Here is a 21511-nt window from a genome sequence, read left to right as displayed (position 1 = left end):
CAGCCCCACAACGCTCCGAGATAGCTGCGCTCCTCCAATTCTGGCCTCTTGAGCATCGCTGATTTTAATTGCTCCACCATTGGCAGCCACGCCTTCAGCAGCCAAGGCCCTGTGCTCTGAAATTCCCTCCCTAAACCGCATCACCTCCCTACCTCTCCTTCCTCCTTTAAGATGCTCCTTAAATCCTACCTCCTCATCTGCCCTAATATCTCCTTATGTGGCTTGGTGTCACATTTTGTTTGATGTTCCTGTTAAACGCTTTGGAACGTTTTATTATGTTAAAGACACTGTATAAATATAAGTTGTTGTTGTTCTTCTGTGAATTTAAAGTTGCTAAGAAGTACAAAAGCAAAATACTGCGGATGCTGGAATCTGGAATGAAAACAGAAAATGCTGGAAATCTCAGCAGGTCAGGCAGCATCCCTGGAGAGAAAGCAGAGTTAACGTTTGCTACAGTTATACAGGGTATTGGTGAGGCCACACCTGGAATACTGCGTGCAGTTTTGGCTTCCATATTTACGAAAGCATATACTTGCTTTGGAGGCAGTTCAGAGAAGGTTCACTAGGTTGATTCCGGGGATGAGAGGGTTGACTCATGAGGAAAGGTTGAGTAGGTTGGACCTCTATTCATTGGAATTCAGAAAATGAGAGGTGATCTGATTGAAACGTATAAGATTATAAGGTGAATGCAGAGAGGATTTTTCCACTGATAGGGGAGACTAGAACTAGAAGGCATAATCTTAGAATAAGGGGCCACTCATTTAAAACTGAGATGAGGAGAAATTTCTTCTCTGAGGATTGTAAATCTGTGGAATTTTCTGCCTCAAAGAGCTGTGGAAGTTGGGTCATTGAATAAATTTAAGACAGAGATAGACAGTTTCTTAACAGATAAGGGAATAGGGGGTTATGGGGAGTAGACAGTGAAGTGGATCTGAGTCCATGATCGGATCAGCCATGATCGTATTGAATGGCAGAGCAGGCTCGAGGGGCCGTATGGCCAACTCCTGCTCCTATTTCTTATGTTCTTATGTTCAGGTCGATGTCCCTTCGTCAGAACTGGAGAGTGTTCGAAAGAACCGACTCTTAACAAGCACTGAAAGGGGAAGGGGAAGAAAGAACAAAATGGAAGGTCTGTGATAGGTTGGAAGACAGGAGAGATTAGAGAGACAAAAAGGATGATGGCCCAAATTCAAATGGTAATGCCAGGAGTTTGAAAAACATTAGTCAAGATAGGGTGTGAATGGCAGGATATTGACCAACTGCCATTAGAGACAAGGAGAAAAAAAGAAAGAAAAAAGCTCTGAGTAGGGTTGGGGGGAGGGCGGGGGTGAGGGAGCCACAAGATTGGCAGCAATTACACTCTGAAATTTTTTAACTCTATGTTGAGTCCAGAAGGCTGTAAAGTGCCTAAACGAAAGATGAGGTGCTGTCCTCGAGCTTATGTTGAGCTTCGTTGGAACAGTGTAGGAGACCGAGGACGGAGAGGTCAGAGTGGGAATGGAGTAGAGAAGTAAAGTGACAGGCGACCGGAAGCTCAGGGTCACACTTGCGGACTGAACGGAGGTGCTTCGCAAAGCGGTCACCCAATCTACGCTTGGTCTCCCCAATGTAGAGGAGACCACATCTTGAGCAGCGAATACAGTATACTAAATTGAAAGAAGTACAAGTAAATCGCTGTTTCACCTGGAAAGAGTATTTGGGGCCCTGGATAGTGGGAAGGGAGGAGGTAAAAGGGCAGGTGTTGCATCTCCTGCGTTTGCATGGAAAGCTGCTGTAGGAAGGGGAGGGGCTGCTGGGGGTGACTGTGGAATGGACCAGGATGTCGCGGAGGGAGCGGTCCCTTCGGAATGCTGAGAGGGGAGGGGAGGGGAAGATGTGATTGGTGGTGGGATCACGCTGGAGGTGGCGGAAATGGCGGAGGATGATCGTTGAACATGGAGGCTGGTGGGGTGAAAGGTGAGGATAAGGGGAACCCTGTCATGGTTCTGAGAGGGAGGGGAAGGAGTGAGAGCAGAAGTGGGGGAAATAGAACGGACACAGTCGAGGGCCATGTTAACCACGGCGGGGGGGAATCCTCTGTTGAGGAAAAAGGAAGCATGTCAGAGGCACTAATGTGAAAGATGGCGTCGTCCGAGCAGATGCGACGGAGACGGAGAAACTGGGAGAATGGAATGGCGTCCTTACAGGATGCGGGGTGGGAGGAAGTGTAGTCCTGGTAGCTGTGGGAGTCAGTGGGCTTATAGTAGATACTGGTCGAAAGTCTATCCCCAGAGATGGAGACGGAGAAGTCGAGGAAGGGAAGGGAAGAGTCGGAGATGGACCATGTCAAGGTGAGGGAAGGGTGGAAATTGGAAACAAAGTGAACGAAATTTTCAAGTTCAGGGCGAGAGCAGGAAACAGCACCGATACAGTCATCAATGTACGGAAAAAGAGGTGAGAGAGGGGAGCCAAGTAGGACTGGAACAAAGAATGTTCCACATATCCCACGAAAACGCAGGCTTAGCTAGGACCCATGTGGGTTCCCATAGCAACACCTTTAATTTGGAGGAAGTGAGTGGAGTTAAAGGAGAAGTTGTTCAATGTGAGAACCAGTTCAGCCAGGCGGAGGAGGGTGGTGATGGATGGGGACTGGTTGGGCCTCTGCTCGAGGAAGAAGCAGAGCGCCCTCAGGCCATCCTGGTGGGGGATGGAAGTGTAGAGGGATTGGACGTCCATGGTGAAAAGGAGATGGTTGGGGCCGGGAAACTGGAAACTGTTAAAGTGACGGAGGGCGTCGGAGGAGTCGCGACTGTAGGTGGGAAGAGAGTGGACAAGGGGAGATAAAATACAGTTGAGATAGGAAGAAATAAGTTCTATGGGGCAAGAACAGGCTGAAATGATGGGTCTACCGGAGCAATCCTGCTTGTGGATCTTGGGAAGGAGGTAGAAGCGGGCTGTGTGGGGTTGGAGAACTATGAGGTTGGTGGCTGTGGAGGGAAGATCTCCAGAGGAGATGAGGTCAGTGACGATCTGGGAAATTATGGCTTGATGTTCAGTAGTGGGGTCATGGTCCAGGGGGAGGTAGGAGGAGGTGTCAGAGAGTTGGCAATCGGCCTCTGCCAGGTAGAGGTCGGTTTGCCAAACAACAACAGCGCCACCCTTGTCAGCAGGCTTGATGACAATGTTTGGGTTGGATCTGAGTGAGCGGAGTGCTGCAAGTTCAGAGGGAGGTAGGTTGGAGTGAGTGAGGAGAACAGAGAAATTGAGACGGCCGGTGTCCCGTCGGCAGTTTGCAATGAAGAGGTCTAGAGAGCGTAAGAGGCCAGAGGGAGCGGTCCAGGTAGAGCGAGAATTCTGAAAACGGGAGAAAGGGTCAGCTGTTCAGGAGAAGACTCCTGGCCAAAGAAGTGGGCATGGAGGCGAAGGCGGTGGACAAAGAGTTCAGCATCGTGTCAAGCTCGAAATTCATTGAGGTGGGGGCGGAAGAGGATGAAGCTCACGCCTTTGCTGAGGACTGATCGTTCAGGGTCAGAGAGGGGGAGGTCAGAGGGGATAGTGAAAACACGGCAGGGGGTGAGATAAAAAGGGAAGTAGCTGCCTTCTAGTTAGGCACTGCTAAATTACAACAGTCACTACACTTCAAAAGTAATCGGCTGTAAAGTGTTTTGGGACGTCCTGAGATCGTGAAAGGCGCTCCTTAAAGCAGAGAAGATTGAGAGGAGATTTGATAGAGGTGTTCAAAATCATGAGAGGTCTGGACAGAGTGGATCGAGAGAAACTGTTCCCATTGGCAGAAGGGTCAAGAACCAGAGGACACAGATTTAAGGTGATTGGCAAAAGAACCAAAGGCGACATAAGAAAAATCTTTTTTACACAGCGAGTGGTTAGGATCTGGAATGCACTGCCTGACAGGGTGGTGGAGGCAGACTCAATCACGGTTTTCAAAAGGGAGTTGGATAAGTACCTGAAAGAAAAAAAAAATTCAGGGCTACGGGGAAAGGGCGGGGGAGTGGGACTGGCTGAGGTGCTCTTGAAGAGAGCCAGCACGGGCTTGACGGGCCAAATGGTCTTCTTCCGTGCTGTAGCTATTCTATGATTCTATGATAAATGTAAGTCTTTTAAAAGTGACATGTTAGTATTGCAAAGAAAGGCAGGAATAAACCATCGCCCTTAAGGATGGTCACAATGGTTAGTTTAAAGACATACACTATAATTGCTACCATTTCCTGTTCATGCTTCCAGTCTATCAAGCAGAAATGTGACTGTAAACATGAACTGACAGTAACAAGATTTTACTTTAATATGTTGTAGTTTTCCTTAGAGAAGCCTTGTTCAACCATTTTGCAATAAAACTACTAAACAGCAAGTCAAGTCGTTCTTGGTATAAATGTTATTACAATTGTCAGATTATTTTGATTTTGCTATCTTTCAATAGAGAGATCTAAACACATAACTGGTACGCATAGAAATATGTTTGGAAAACTTGATAGGTGGGAATTTACAAAACTGTAAATAAAAACTTATATCCATTTACAAAATTGAGATCTATTGGGCCGAATGAGTACTTTAATTAAAATGAGAAGTAACAACAAGGCAACTACTAAAATCTACTGAATGTGGCTGGTGTGTGTCAAGCCCTTCAATGGATAGAGTAATAATGTTCTGAGCACCTCTGCCAATCTCTCTCCAGGCTGTTATGGCTGATCCTGTCACATTTTTCTGTGCAGAGTAAAATCAGTCTTTCATATTTGTCCGCCTTCATATTTGTTCACACTCCCTCGCTCTCCCCGCCCCCCCCCCCCACCCCCATAATTTTGTAGAGTTCAAAATGATTGTCAATAATTTTAGAAAATGTTAAATGACCAGCATGGGAGGCACCAATCTCTATTACTATTTAATCTAATAAATTGTTGGCAGATACTGCTTTTTTAAAAACTTTCACCATGTGAAGTCTCCCAAGAGCTAGGAGCATCCATTTCCTTTGAAAATGTTCACAAGAATGGGAAGATTAAAACAATGTTGTTGCACACCAAATCAAGGCAATTATTATAAGCCATACAACTGAATGAGCTTAGCTAAATCTATGTGCCCCTCAGTTGCATTAGTCCAGGACAATTGTCCTGATGTATTTCTAACCGGGCTACTGTTGTCAATTTGCTTAAACTAACAGTGTACATACCTTAAACAACTACTGTATGTCAGTCCGAAAGATAAGTGCGAAGACTTACTTTATTGCACTTTTTTTGATGGAGAATAAAAACATTCAGTGCGCCAAGGGTTATTCATTAACCAGTCCTTTGATAATATTTCAAACCAATCAAATAATAGAGAAATGTACGATTGGATTTCTGGGGCTTGCAGGTAGATTACATGCTGATCACATTTTAGAATCTAATCAATCAACCTTTGATATTAGTAATTAAATGGACACATGGGACATTGAAACCTATGGGGTCTACAAGCTGTCATCTACAAACAATAACAATAGGTTAGGTGAGTGGGCAAATGCATGGCAGATGAAGTATAATGTGGATAAATGTGAGGTTATCCACTTTGGTGGTAAAAACAGAGAGACAGACTATTATCTGAATGGTGACAGATTAGGAAAAGGGGAGGTGCAACGAGACCTGGGTGTCATGGTACATCAGTCATTGAAGGTTGGCATGCAGGTACAGCAGGCGGTTAAGAAAGCAAATGACATGTTGGCCTTCATAGCGAGGGGATTTGAGTACAGGGGCAGGGAGGTGTTGCTACAGTTGTACAGGGCCTTGGTGAGGCCACACCTGGAGTATTGTGTACAGTTTTGGTCTCCTAACTTGAGGAAGGACATTCTTGCTATTGAGAGAGTGCAGCGAAGGTTCACCAGACTGATTCCCGGGATGGCGGGACTGACATATCAAGAAAGACTGGATCAACTGGGCTTATATTCACTAGAGTTCAGAAGAATGAGAGGGGATCTCACAGAAACGTTTAAAACTCTGACGGGTTTAGACAGGTTAGATGCAGGAACATTGTTCCCAATGTTGGGGAAGTCCAGAACCAGGGGTCACAGTCTAAGGATAAGGGGTAAGCCATTTAGGACCGAGATGAGGAGAAACTTCTTCACCCAGAGAGTGGTGAACCTGTGGAATTCTCTACCACAGAAAGTTGTTGAGGCCAATTCACTAAATATATTCAAAAAGGAGTTAGATGTAGTCCTTACTACTAGGGGAATCAAGGGGTATGGCGAGAAAGCAGGAATGGGGTACTGAAGTTGCATGTTCAGCCATGAACTCATTGAATGGCAGTGCAGGCTTGAAGGGCCGAATGGCCTACTCCTGCACCTATTTTCTATGTTAATGATACTCATACACAGGAGGGAGTCGAACTGATGTTGTAAAATATTGAACAATTCTATTGGAGAGTTTTCCTAGTGGAGCGAAGGACCCCTACTATCCTTCCTTCTTTTAATGTGCAATAATGACTGCTGTACAGTAGAGCCTGTCAAAGATGGACCAAATTTCAAACTTTAGGATGCTTAATTTCTTTAAACATCTTTGTTCCCATGAATCATAACATTTTGTAAGTAGTGAAGTATAATATTATTCTCTCTCCTGTTTGTAACAATATGTTGCAGTTATTCTTGTATTATGAGCAATAGAGAGAATATTCCACAATATCTGAATTAACCACTGGATGATAACAGCATTTTAAATCACCAAGGTAGCTTATACAGCATGATTTTAACATCAGCATATACTTGTCATGGATTATCATTAAATACTGTAGGTTGTATACTAGACAATCTACTGCTTCCAGTGGACTGCAGGCAGTGCTGGGAAATCAATGGAGCAGTATTTTTAAGTACTGCTATTAATTGGATTAATGATGTGTGCTCCCCTGTGATATGCCAAGAAACCACTGTCTTTTATCACAACAATGTGAAAACAGTATAAAGTTATCAAAATAATGATGAAAGCGTCCTTCAAAATGGTTGCACCTTTACCTCATTGATTTCTACAGTGACAGTTGCTGTGACTGACTGACTTTAAAAGTGGCTGTTAATTCCTCCTACAAGTTCCTATTGCTTCTAGTCCTAATCTGTAATTTTGAGCCACGACTATGAGAAAGTAATGTATGATCTACACACACGCCTCAGTATGGCATCTAAGTTTCCTAATATTTGCTTGAAAACCAAATAATTATTAATTAGATGGATCGCGACAACATAGAAACATAGAAAATAGGTGCAGGAGTAGGCAATTCGGCTCTTCGAGCCTGCACCACCATTCAATAAGATCATGGCTGATCATGCAACTTCGGTACCCCTTTCCTGCTTTCGCTCCATTCCCCTTGATCCCTTTAGCTGTAAGGGTCACATCTAACTTCATTTTGAATATATCGAACGAACTGGCCTCAACAACTTTCTGTGGTAGAGAATGCTACAGGTTAACAACTCTCTGAGTGAAGAAGTTTCTCCTCATCTCGGTCCTAAATGGCTTACCCCTTATCCTTAGACTGTGACCCCTGGTTCTCGACTTCCTCAGTATCGGGAACATTCTTCCTGCCTCTAACCTGTCCAATTCCGTCAGAATTTTATATGTTTCTCATTCTTCTGAACTCCAGTGAATACAGGCCCAGTAGATCCAGTCTCTCCTCATATGTCAGTCCTGGCATCCCAGGAATCAGTCTGGTGAACCTTCGCTGCACTCCCTCAATAGCAAGAACGTCCTTCCTCAGATTAGGAGACCAAAACTGAACATAATATTCCAGGTATGGCCTCACCAAGGCCCTGTACAACGGCAGTAAGACCTCCCTGCTCCTATACTCAAATTCTCTAGCTATGAAGGCCAACATGCCATTTGCCTTCTTCACCGCCTGCTGTACCTGCATGCCAACTTTCAATGTTGATGTACCATGACACCCAGGTCTCGTTGCACCTCCCCTTTTCCTAATCTGTCGCCATTCAGATAATCTGCTTTCCTGTTTTTGCCACCAAAGTGGATAACCTCATATTTATCCACATTATACTGCATCTGCCATGCATTTGCCCATTCACCTAACCTGTCCAAGTCACCCTGCAGCCTCTTAGCATCCTCCTCACAGCTCACACCACCACCCAACTTAGTGTCATCTGCAAACTTGGAGATATTACACTCAATTCCTTCATCTAAATCATTGATGTATATTGTAAATAGCTGGGATCCCAGCACTGAACCCTGCGGCACCCCACTAGTCACTGCCTGCCATTCTGAAAAGGACCCGTTTATCCCGACTCTCTGCTTCCTGTCTGCCAACCAGTTCTCTATCCACATCAGTACATTACCCCCAATACCACATGCTTTAATTTTGCACACTAATCTCTTGTGTGGGACCTTGTCAAAAGCCTTTTGAAAGTCCAAATACACCACATCCACTGGTTCTCCCTTGTCTACTCTACTAGTTACAGTCTCAAAAAATTCTAGAAGATTTGTCAAGCATGATTTCCCCTTCATAAATCCATGCTGACTTGGACCGATCCTGTCACTGCTTTCCAAATGCACTGCTATTTCATCTTTAATAATTGATTCCAACATTTTCCCCACTACCGATGTCAGGCTAACTGGTCTATAATTCCCTGTTTTCTCTCCCCCCTTTATTAAAAAGTGGGGTTACATTAGCTACCCTCCTGTCCATAGGAACTGATCCAGAGTCGATAGACTGTTGGAAAATGATCAGCAATGCATCCACTATTTTTAGGGCCACTTCCTTAAGTACTCTGGGATGCAGACTATCAGGCCCTGGGGATTTATCTGCATTCAATCCCATCAATTTCCCTAACACAATTTTCTGACTAATAAAGATTTCCTTCAGTTCCTCCTTCCCTAGTATTTCCGTAATGTTATTTGTGTCTTCCTTCGTGAAGACAGAACCAAAGTATTTGTTCAATTGGTCTGACATTTTTTTGTTCCCCATTATAAATTCACCTGATTCTGACTGCAAGAGACCTACATTTGTCTTCGCTAATCTTTTTCTCTTCACATATCTATGAAAGCTTTTGCAGTCAATTTTTATGTTCCCAGCAAGCTTCCTCTCATACTCTTATTTTCCCCCTCCTAATTAAACCCTTTGTCCTCCTCTGCTGTATTACAAAATTCTCCCAGTCCTCAGGTTTGCTGCTTTTTCTGGCCAATTTATATGCCTCCTTGGATTTAACACTATCCTTAATTTCCCTTGTTAGCCACGGTTGAGCCACCTTCCCCATTTTATTTTTATTCCAGATAGGGCTGTACAATTGTTGAAGTTCATCCACGTGATCTTTGAATGTCTGCCATTGCCTATCCACCGTCAAACCTTTAAATATCACTCGCCAGTCTTTTCTAGCCAATTCACATCTCATACCATCAAAGTTACCTTTCTTTAAGTTCAGGACCCTAGTCTCTGAATTAACTGTGTCACTCTCCATCTTAATAAAGAATTCTACCATATTATGGTCACTCTTCCCCAAGGGGCCTCGCACAACAAGTCCTTTCTCATTACACATCATCCAGTGTAGGATGGCCAGCCCTCTAGTTGGTTCCTCGACATATTGGTCTAGAAAACCATCCCTAATACACTCCAGGAAATCCTCCTCCACCATACTGTTACTAGTTTGGTTAGCCCAATCTATATGTAGATTAAAGTCGCCCATGATAACTGCTGTACCTTTATTGCATGCATCCTTAATTTCTTGTTTAGTGCTGTCCCCAACCTCATTATTACTATTTGGTAGTCTGTACACAACTCCCACTAGTGTTTTCTGCCCTTTGGTATTCCGCAGCTCTACCCATACAGATTCCACATCATCCAAGCTAATGTCCTTCCTTACTATTGCGTTAATTTCTTCTTTAACCAGCAACACTACCTCACCTCCTTTTCCTTTCTGTCTATCCTTCCTGAATGATGAATACCCCTGGATGTTGAGTTCCCAGCCTTGATCACCCTGGAGCCATGTCTCCATAATCCCAATTATATCATATTCGTTAATAACTGCCTGCCCAGTTAATTTGTCCACCTTATTACGAATACTCCTCGCATTGAGGCACAGAGCCTTCAGGCTTGTCTTTTTAACACACTTTGTCCCTTTAGAATTTTGCTGTAATGTGGCCCTTTTTGATTTTTGCCTTGGGTTTCTCTGCCCTCCACTTTTACTTTTCTTCTTTCTATCTTTTGCTTCTGCCCCCATTTTACTTCCCTCTGTCTCCCTGCATAGGTTCCCATCCCCCTGCCATATTAGTTTAAACCCTCCCCAACTGCACTAGAAAACACTCCCCCTAGGACATTGGTTCCGGTCCTGCCCAGGTGCAGACCGTCTGCTTTGTACTGGTCCCACCTCCCCCAGAACCGGTTCCAATGCCCCAGGAATTTGAATCCCTTCCCCCTGCACCACTCCTCAAGCCATGTATTCATCTTAGCTATCCTGCTATTTCTAATCTGACTACCACGTGGCACTGGCAGCAATCCTGCTTTTGTTCTGGAAAATTCTACTGCAACAAAAATAAATTTAGGCTCAAGTAAACAAAGTAATCATGCCATTGTTGCGATATTGCTTATTAATCCTCTTTTGGTCAAGTCCTTTTCCCAGTTACCAATCTGTGGATTTTCACATGCTCTCATGGCAAAGATTTGGGGCTGGATTTTCTTGCTGTCTCTGTTTTTGTCCCAGTGGAGCGGTAATGGCTTGCCCCAGGGGAGCGGTAGTGGCAGCGGGAAGCATTTCCGGGCGGGGGGCCAGCTTCCAGTGCCCCGCTGGGACATTCGGTGCCGGGTTTGCTGAGGCGTGGAGTTGTACCGCCCGGGAGAGGTGAGCCGGTGTGCATCGTCCCTGCGAGTGACACCAACTCAAAATTTGAAACTCTCCCGATCCACAGGGCCCTACAGCGTGCCCTAGTGGGACTGCCTGGGAAAGCAGGCGGTTCCAGCTGTACCGGCCGCAGTGAGGGAAGGAATGTCTACCGAAGGTAAGTGTGATTGTTTTTTATTCTTTAATTTTTGCGATTCATGTGGATGTGGCATCAGGGAAGTATTGGGAATGTTCTTGGTGTTTATTTTCAGATTTTTTTTTTCACGAAAGCCTCTCTTGGGGCGCTCCGAGGCCAGCTGTTTACCTCAGGATTTTCTCTTACTCAGCCGGCCTAGCGCCCTAAAAGAGGTGTGGAACGCCTCCCTTAGCGCTCCGCTCCACACTCAGGGCCCAGCTGGTGAATTTTGCGGCTGGAGACACAAACCATTTCCCGGCGCCAAATATATTGCCCTGCCCGGGTTAACACCGCAACAGAGCTGCGACCAAATTTCCACCCCTTGGTAGCTTAAGAGCAGAAGCTGATTAATGAGGAAAGGTAGCTCTGATGGGATCTAAAAAGGCTAAATATGTTAATGCTTTCAAAGGAAATAGAAAAATATCCTAAATACTTTAAGGAGAAGCTTACTTTCCAGGTAAGCACTGAAAATAGAAAGTTCTTACCCATAGATTATTAACTCTACGTGTTTAAGTATTGCTTAAAAAAAAATTCCTAATCAAAGGAGGCTCCATTTCATTGCCCAAATGCTGGGGTTGATACTCTGGGGTCATGTCAGCCAAGGAAATCCCCTCGGAGTGTCTTGTCTCTATAAAACTGACCTGAGTGGAATGGGTCCCTTTAGAGCCACGTTGATTGTGGGTTACTCTCTCTCTCCTATTCCTTCTTTGCCGAGCATTATTTGTTGAGTCCCGATGGTCAAAGGAAAATTAAGGCTGCTCCATCAATAGAAAAAATATATTGCAAGGACAAACAGCTTGCTACCAGAATATTATACTGTACTATTAACAAAGACTGGTTTAACCTCAAGTATGGAGGTACCTATTGGCATGAAGACTTGCGTAGAACACCAGCGGCAGATCAGGGCCATAAAAGGAGCGGCGAGCAGCGGTCTGGGAACAGCGTAGAGGTCCCGACCTGCGTAGGAGAACACCAACGGCAGGTCGGGGCCATAAAAGGAGCGATGAGCAGCGGCTTCGGAGCAGCGTGGAGGCCCCGACCTGCGTAGGAGAACACCAGCGGCAGAACGGGGCAATAAAAGGAGCGGCGAGCAGCGGTCTGGGAACAGCGTAGAGGTCCCGACCTGCGTAGGAGAACACCAGCGGCAGGTCGGGGCCATAAAAGGAGTGGCGAGGAGCGGCGTGGAGGCAGGGCACTTCAGGAAGCAGCACGAGCTGTGACGGCAGCGAAGAGTGACATCATCAAAATCCAGGTCAGTGATTGGAGCATGGGCAGATACAGCAGGAGTGGCGAGGTCGGGGCGAAGAAGCGGCGAGAGACTGTGGAGGGATGTGATGGGGCCCAGGGGAGCCATGAGGTTGGGGCCAGGGGCCCAGGGGCAGCATGGGCCAGCCCACACTGCGATATATGTGCGCATTAGATCCATGCAGCAGAGCTGGTCTTCAGTCGTCACTGGACCAAGACCTAGCTCTGTCAAGCCCGTGTGGTGGCTGGTGTGCAATGGCCACCACAGGTTAAAAAAATCCATGCACAGGCATCTTCCATCCTTCAGGATGTAGTTCAGGACCTGGAATTTTAGGTCCTTCATTGGAACACCTGTGAACTTATCCTTTTTTTGGCGTGGAAGCAAGTCATCCTCATTTCAAGGAACCGCCTATGATGATGATGATGATTCCAGAATATTTTGATTACTATTTGAAAACCACATGTCAAATGATGTTATATAGCATTATTATAAAAAGAACAGTGAGCTATTATGGACTGTAATGAAGAACTGTATGCTGTATGCTTGACAATGTGAAAGCCAAGTCTGGTGACATCTTCCATACCAGACCTGGTTATGTAAATTTAGAAGTGATGGAACAGCTATGATATTCATTTTACATGGCTGTTGTCAGAGATTCATAATAATTTATGTGGCTGATGCTTGAATCCTTCATCCACATGTGTGCAGTGGATCTTGTCAGTTCTCAGCCAGAATCCTAAGGGGAATGTAGAGGCGGAATGTCTCATCACAGAAGAAAAATGGCATTAAATAAATTTTGCCCCACAGCAAGTGGGCCTCATGTCAGTGGAGGAAGGAACTGTGGGTCAGTCCAGACAGATGGGATGAAAGTTTCATCCCTCTCTGGTAAGCGTTAAGGGTCCTTACTGAAATGAATTTTGGCATGCAATCAGTTCCCAGTGGATGCAAGTCTATAACGTAAAACTGTCCAAATTTGAGTTCTAATTGGGCAATCTCACTCAAAGAGGCCATAAGGGTCGCCAGTGTGGGCAATGGAAATGTTGTGTTGTTGAAGGTTGGTAGTTGCTTGCCTGAGGTAAGAGCCAAATCACATTTGCTGGAGAGTACGCAGAGTGCCCTACACCGCATCTAACTTCACATAGAGAATGATTGATATTGTTACTGGATACAAAGAGGACAAGTTCTATGTTCTACTTGTGGTCACTTTCCATTTGATAAGCATACTAAAAAAAGTAAGATTGGAGGAGATGACCACACATTTCCCAGCTGACAGCGGAGGTGAGTAGGCATGCTGGGAGAGGAAATTAAAGAAAAATGAGCTCCAAAGTAGATCTAAAGAGATAAGTGGGCTACCCTTTCAGCCATCTACACGCACAGCCAAAAACTGATTCAATTCCGGATGGTTTTAACTACACAAAAGCTTGGCTTAGCTTCTACATGTTACAGGATCAACAAGAAAGTAAACAATTGAAGTCTTTGAGAACGATGAAATATGCATGGCTATCTGTGACAGGCAGATAAAGTAAAGCAATTAGGCACGTAATCCGAGCGGTAGACTGTAGCAGCCCCAAGCTCTCTATTAGTTAATGTAGTTTGTACCTCCTCATCCCATCAAATCAGCTAACACTTCCACTAATTGGTTCATGAATTATACAGCCCCCATTATAATTTAATCACCAATAAACATTTTGGGCCGGTGTAGAGTGTATCTCTCATTAATTCGTTAATTTAAGCAGATGGAAGGGTGATCGGATGAACGGGTGGCATACATTGCCTGAGGCAGAGAAAAAAGTGGACAAATAAAATATAAAATAAAAGGAGGGGGAAACCTTTCAGGATTTCAGTTGTCAGAAACCCAATCTTCAAGCTGACAGCCGCCTTCCTCTCTGACACTGAAATTGAGTGACAGATTCATATCAGCGCTTGTCAACTGCCTAAACATCAGGCTGGTTGGTAAACAGAGCACAATGTAAATTAATTCTCATCTTACAACCCTTTCTCTGTTCCATGAATATTTCAGCACAGGCAGCATAAATATTAATACTAATAGCTTTGCTCAGTAGTTATTATTTCTGTTTTATGACAAATATTCATAAAATATTCAGGACCTTTTAGAACATTTACACAGTTGAATGTGAGATTGCCAGCTTCCAGGGAAGTTTGAACATATTGGGGTGCTCTTGATGTTTTTTCTAAATTAATTTATAATGAATGGTTAAATATGTAATCAATTTTGAGCAGTGATTCACCAAAATGTATGTTGGGTTATTGCTAGATTCTCGCAACAGGTCGTCTGTGTTTTTTTTCCCTTTCTTTTCTTTTTAATTGGGTGCCTGAGTTTTATATCTGACGTTGTAATTTGCTTGAAGTACTTGCTAATTTAGCAGTTAATGGCAGCCAAATACAGTGTCTCCTCTGCCCCTGGAGAGATTTTATTCACAACTGGGGTAGATTTGTCACAATCAATTATGACTTAAACAAGAAATGGCCAGCGGGCCTGTGCTGGAGAAAGTCGATCTGAGACAAGGCCAGTACAGCTGGTATCTGAGCAGTACTCGATGAACCAACTGCCTAAAAGGAGCAACCAAATATTACCGAACATGATATATTTGGAGTTTTCCAAAATGGCCTATACAGTATATGAGTTATTATAGTTCCATTTACAGCACTTTTTTGTACATTGTGAACATGATTAAGAATGATAATACATGTATATGTCTTTTACGCTTTGCATTTTTGTTTCTGCAAAGAAATTTAAATCAAGTTGCTTTAGATTTGGGGACTTTATGCCTTAGACACTAGTGTTATATAAAATTAGATAACGATAAGATTGTTGGTTAGTGTATAAAATTAGATAACGATAAGGTTGTTGATCAGTGTACAAACATTAATACAGTCTGACAAGAAATGCAGTACCATTCTTTATTCAGCTACTCATTATATTTTAGGTAGATCGCCCACTGAGTATGGTAGGATACCTGTCTTTAAGACCGTTTTGAAGTGGGCATACGTGACTTTCCCCTTCCTGTGCTACACCAGAGCTCCATGTGGTGACGGTCCTTCTTACTACTTGTCATCAGCTGCACCGACCTTCAACATTCTGTTTCGGACCATTCTCCTAAAATGTTGCCATATTTAAAGTTCTGCATTATCTGTACAAAGCTCTCTCGCATTACTGGCATCCACACATTTCCTTGGCTGCCTGACCCTCGACTACAGCATTGCCTAATGGAAATTGCAAGAAAAGGGTGAAATTAAAGATTTGAATGGGTATCATCCTTCCATTTCAGTTGATACAGAGAAGTCATACCAGGGACTGATGCACGCATATTTGTAATTAGAGTTTACTCTGAGATACCACTGCACTACAATAGTTTGTTGGCCTGCTCTGACCATTGTGCAATTTGATTGGTTTCATTGGGGTTCTGATTTATAAACCTTCAGCAAACCCAGACTATTATTTTCTGTCTTTGATTTGCTACTTTTTCATAGGGTGTTTTTTCTGGAAGTTCCTGATGATGCTGTCATTGAGCGTATTACAATGAGGATGACTGATCCAGTTATGGGTGAAAGGTCAGTGTTTCTTTTTTCCAAACGATCAATTGTGTATGCCATTTTATATCGCATTTAGCCTCGAGACTTATTTTATACATGCCATTATTATATATTTTATTTTAAGGGGCTGTTTGGCCTATTCCTCCTCCTATTTCATATTATGACTGGAGAGGTAAAAGATGTATATAAACCTTTGATGTTTTACCAGCTTCATTGATTCTCCCCTTAGCTAGCTTAAACTTCATTGATTGTATTTGATATATATAATATATAAAAATTAGGATGTATTGTATATTTATTGTAACAATTAGTTTTCAAGTCCCTGCCCTGTTACCAATCTACAAATGCAGTGAAAATAATCTTTCATTGTTTACACTCTCAAACACCTTCAAAATGTTGAAACTTCTATTAGATCCGCTCTTGATTTTTTCTGCTCCAATGAGTACAACCAAAATTTTTCAAGTATCTTGCCATAACTACACCCTCTAATTTCTAGTATTATCCTCGTGAATTAAGGCATTCTTTTTCTTGGCTCGAACATCCTTTTTATAATGGGTGCCCAAAAACAACACACAGTATTGCAACTATTGTCCAGGAGGATGAAGCTAAGGGTGAGGAGCTTATGGAGTTTTGTTTGTCTTGAAGGCTACCCAAACAGCAGTTTCAGCCACTGCCTCCTCTTCCTCTTCCCCATCACACCGTAACCAGGTACATCTGATCTCTGAGACTAACCTCCTGTAACCTCAGCTCCTTTGCTGCCTAAGTCCTTGCCACTCAACAAGGCAAGTTTCAAAACTGCTTCCTTTCACCTCTTCAATAACGTCCACTATCACTGAAATGCTGCCTGTGTTTTTCTTCTTTAATACCCTGCTGTCTGGTCTCCTGAGCTCAGACCGAGATGAACTCCAGCTCATCAAATTGCACCTGCCCTGCATTAAGTCCTGCTTGCCCTTTACCCCTGTCCTCACTCATGTCAATTGGCTCCCTGTCCCCTAGTAAACTGAATTCAAAATCCTTCTCGTATTAAATTCTGTCCAAAGCCTTATCGCTCCGTACCTCTGCAATCTCCTCACCTTGTGCCCTATCCATATCCTTTGATCCGCCAGCCCCGGTCATCTTGTGCATCCCACCCTCCCAAACAAAAAACAAAAAGGGCCACTGAATATAAAGGGGCTGCAGGAAGGATCAAAACTAAAAATCATGGTTTAAAAACTAGTATTAAAACACTATACCTAAACGCACGCAGCATTCGAAATAAAGTAAATGAGTTGACGGCACAAATCATTACAAATGGGTATGATTTGGTGGCCATTACAGAAATGTGGTTGCAGGATGGCCAAGACTGGAAATTAAACATACAGGGGTATCTGACGATTCGGAAAGATAGACAAGAAGGGAAAGGAGGTGGGGTAGCTCTGTTAATAAAGGACAGTTGTGAGAGACGATATTGGCTCTAATGAACAAAATGTTGAATCATTGTGGGTGGAGATTAGAGATAGGGGAAAAAGTCACTGGTGGGCGTAGTTTATAGGCCCCCAAATAATAACTTCACGGTGGGGCGGGCAATAATCAAGGGAGTAATGGAGGCATGTGAAAAAGGAACGGCAGTAATCATGGGGGATTTTAACCTACATATCGATTGGTAAAATCAAATCGCACGGGGTAGCCTGGAGGAGGAATTCATGGAATGCATAGGGGATTGTTTCTTAGAACAGTATGTTACAGAACCTACAAGGGAGCAAGCTATCTTAGATCTGGTCCTGTGTAATGAGACAGGAATAATAAACGATCTCCTAGTAAAAGATCCTCTCGGAATGAGTGATCACAGTATGGTTGAATTTGTAATACAGATTGAGGGTGAGGAAGTAGTGTCTCGAACGAGCGTACTATGCTTAAACAAAGGGGACGACAGTGGGATGAGGGCAGAATTGGCTAAAGTAGACTGGAAACACAGACTAAACGGTGGCACAATTGAGGAACAGTGGAGGACTTTTAAAAAGCTCTTTCATAGTGCTCAACAAAAATATATTCCAGTGAAAAAGAAGGGCGGTAAGAGAAGGGATAACCAGCCGTGGATAACCAAGGAAATAAAGGAGAGTATCAAATTAAAAACCAATGCGTACAAGGTGGCCAAGGTTAGTGGGAAAATAGAAGATTGGGAAAATTCTAAACGACAGCAAAGAATGACTAAGAAAGCAATAAAGAAAGGAAAGATAGATTACGAAGGTAAACTTGCGCAAAACATAAAAACGGACAGTAAAAGCTTTTACAGATATATAAAACGGAAAAGAGTGGCTAAAGTAAATGTTGGTCCCTTAGAAGATGAGAAGGGGGATTTAATAATGGGAAATGTGGAAATGGCTGAGACCTTAAACAATTATTTTGCTTCGGTCTTCACAGTGGAAGACACAAAAACCATGCCAAAAATTGCTGGTCACAGGAATGTGGGAAGGGAGGACCTTGAGACATTCATTATCACTAGGGGGGTAGTGCTGGACAGGCTAATGGGACTCAAGGTAGACAAGTCCCCTGGTCCTGATAAAATGCATCCCAGGGTATTAAAAGAGATGGTGGAAGTTATAGCAGATGCATTCGTTATAATCTACCAAAATTTTCTGGACTCTAGGGAGGTACCAGCGGATTGGAAAGCAGCTAATGTAACGCCTCTGTTTAAAAAAGGGGGCAGACAAAAGGCAGGTAACTATAGGCCGGTTAGTTTAACATCTGTAGTGGGGAAAATGCTTGAAACTATCATTAAGGAAGAAATAGGGGACATCTGAATAGAAATAGTGCAATCAAGCAGATGCAGCATGGATTCATGAAGGGGAAATCATGTTTAACTAATTTACTGGAATTCTTTGAGGATATAACGAGCATGGTGGATAGAAGTGTACCGATGGATGTGGTGTATTTAGATTTTCAAAAGGCAATCGATAAGGTGCCACACAAAAGGTTACTGCAGAAGATAAAGGTACGCAGAGTCAGAGGAAATGTATTAGCATGGATAGAGAATTGGCTGGCGAACATAAAGCAGAGAGTTGGGATAAATGAATCCTTTTCGGGTTGGAAATCGGTGGTTAGTGGTGTGCCACAGGGATCGGTGCTGGGACCACATCTGTTTACAATATACATAGATGACCTGGAAGAGGGGACAGAGTGTAGTGTAACAAAATTTGCAGATGACACAAAGATTAGTGGGAAAGCGGGTTGTGTAGAGGACACAGAGAGGCTGCAAAGAGATTTGGATAGGTTAAGCGAATGGGCTAAGGTTTGGCAGATGGAATACAATGTCGGAAAGTGTGAGGTCATCCACCTTGGGAAAAAAAACAGTAAAAGGGAATATTATTTGAATGGAGAGAAATTACAACATGCTGTGGTGCAGAGGGACCTGGAGGTCCTTGTGCATGAATCCCAAAAAGTTAGTTTGCAGGTGCAGCAGGTAATCAGGAATGGAATGTTGGCCTTCATTGCGAGAGGGATGGAGTACAAAAGCAGGGAGGTCCTTCTGCAACTGTATAGGGTATTGGTGAGGCCACACCTGGAGTACTGCGTGCAGTTTTGGTCACCTTACTTAAGGAAGGATATACTAGCTTTGGAGGGGGTGCAGAGACGATTCACTAGGCTGATTCCAGAGATGAGGGGGTTACCTTATGATGATAGATTGAGTAGACTGGGTCTTTACTCGCTGGAGTTCAGAAGGATGAGGGGTGATCTTATAGAAACATTTAAAATAATGAAAGGTACAGACAAGATAGAGGCAGAGAGGTTGTTTCCACTGGTCGGGGAGACTAGAACATTCCATTCCTGATTACCTGCTGCACCTGCAAACTAGCTTTTTGGGATTCATGCACAAGGACCCCCAGGTCCCTCTGCACCGCAGCATGTTGTAATTTCTCCCCATTCAAAATACGAGGGAGCCAATTTAAAACCGAGTTGAGAAGGAATTTCTTCTCCCAGAGGGTTGTGAATCTGTGGAATTCTCTGCCCAAGGAAGCAGTTGAGGCTAGCTCATTGAATGTATTCAAGTCACAGATAGATAGATTTTTAACCAATAAGGGAATTAAGGGTTATGGGGAGCGGGCGGGTAAGTGGAGCTGAATCCACGGCCAGATCAGCCATGATCTTGTTGAATGACGGAGCAGGCTCGAGGGGCTCGATGGCTACTCCTGTTCCTAATTCTTATGTTCTTATGTAAACTCCACCAGCAAAGGCAGTCATCTTGGGCCGTCTGTCTGTAGTCCCCTCCCTAAACTTTTACACCATCTCCCTCCTCCTCTCAAAAGTCTCCTACAACCTTAAATGTGTATGGTTATCGTTCCTAACTCTATTGCTGCTCGATATCCGTTTCTCCTCTGTAAAGCACCCTGGGACATTTTAATCTGTTAATTTATATTTATAAAATATTGTTGAAGCAAGCATTTGAGTCACTATAATGTATGGGCATATTTATATTATGTTTTTTAAAAAGTGATCTCCACCCTTAACCCCAATAAAATATGTAAATATTCCAAATTGATCGCAGCAGACAATCCATTTCCCATATTTGTACTTAATTTTTCTTTGAGGTGAAGGTGGTAGAAATTTAATGAAATGTGTTCCAAAAATGGTACAGGGCCAAAGAGTTATTTGGACTAGATCTAATGGACATAATCTAATTAAATAATCCCTGTGTAAATTAACCGGTGGTTGATATGCATACGTGTAGGTGGATAATCTCAAATATGCAGACATTAGGAAAGGAAAAGACTTGCATTTATAAAGCACCTTATTGCATTTCAAACCACTTCACATACAATGATTTGCTTACAAGCATAGTAATTATTATGCAGGCAAGTTTGGCAACCATTTTGCATAAGGCAACGTTCCACAAAGGACTCCACGACGACTTTTTCCTGCTATTGGCGAAGGGATGAATGTTAGCCACGATACCAGAATTCCCTGCTCTTCAAATGCGATCATCGGATCTCTAATGCGACCCATTAGAACAGGCAGACGGGTCACAGCTTAACACCTCATCCAAAGGACCTCACCTCCAGTTGTTATATATGTAAACCTGTAAATACCATGTTTAACCACCGGAGGGCTCATCCCCTGGAGTGCCAAGGGATCCCACAATCCCTTGGGAGCACCTGTACATAAAGAGGCCTCACAGACTGGAGAGGCACGCTGAGAACTGGAATAAAGGACTATGATCACACCTTACTTTGAGCTTGTAGTATCTGGTCTGACTCTTTATTCAAGATGTAACAACTGGTGACGAGATACAGATGACGAACCTCACCGCAACAATGCAGAGAACCGTGGGCACCCTGGAGAAATTTTCGGAGGGATATGATTGGGAAACCTTCACAGAGTGACTCGACCAATACTTCGTGGCCAATGAGCTGGAAGGAGAAGCGAACGCCGCCAAACGAAGGGTGATCTTCCTGACCGTTTGCGGGGCACCAACGTATGGCCTCATGAAAAATCTGCTCGCTCCAGCGAAACCCACAGAGAAGTCCAGAAGCATCTAACCCTGAAGGAAAGCGTTCTGATGCCGAGGTATTGGCTCTACACATACAAGAGGTCTGAAGGCCAGGAAGTGGCGAGCTACGTCGCTGAGCTAAGGTGCCTTGCAGGACATTGCGAATTTGAAGGACACTTGGAGCACATGCTCAGGGACTTCTTTGTACTTGGCATTGGCCATGAAGTAATACTTGCAAACTTTTCACTGTAGAGACCCCAACCTTGAGTAAAGCCATAACGATAGCCCAGG

General features: G+C 43.7%; 1 protein-coding gene across 3 annotated transcripts in view; it reads left to right on the top strand.

Annotated features, from left to right (window-relative positions):
- The window catches only part of ak8 (adenylate kinase 8), a 239681-nt gene that overhangs the window by 179817 nt on the left and 38353 nt on the right, over positions 1-21511 (top strand). For 2 of the 3 annotated variants that reach the window (XM_070863869.1, XM_070863873.1), the window contains one exon: positions 15694-15774. The exons of the other annotated variant lie outside the window; for it this stretch is intronic. In XM_070863869.1, the coding sequence (XP_070719970.1) occupies positions 15694-15774 (81 nt within the window). The remainder of the gene's footprint in view (positions 1-15693; positions 15775-21511) is intronic. 3 annotated transcript variants of the gene reach the window in all.

The sequence above is a fragment of the Pristiophorus japonicus genome, chromosome 20 (assembly GCF_044704955.1).
Source record: "Pristiophorus japonicus isolate sPriJap1 chromosome 20, sPriJap1.hap1, whole genome shotgun sequence".
NCBI classification, from domain to species: Eukaryota; Metazoa; Chordata; class Chondrichthyes; family Pristiophoridae; genus Pristiophorus; species Pristiophorus japonicus.
This window is presented reverse-complemented; position numbering and strand designations above follow the sequence as displayed.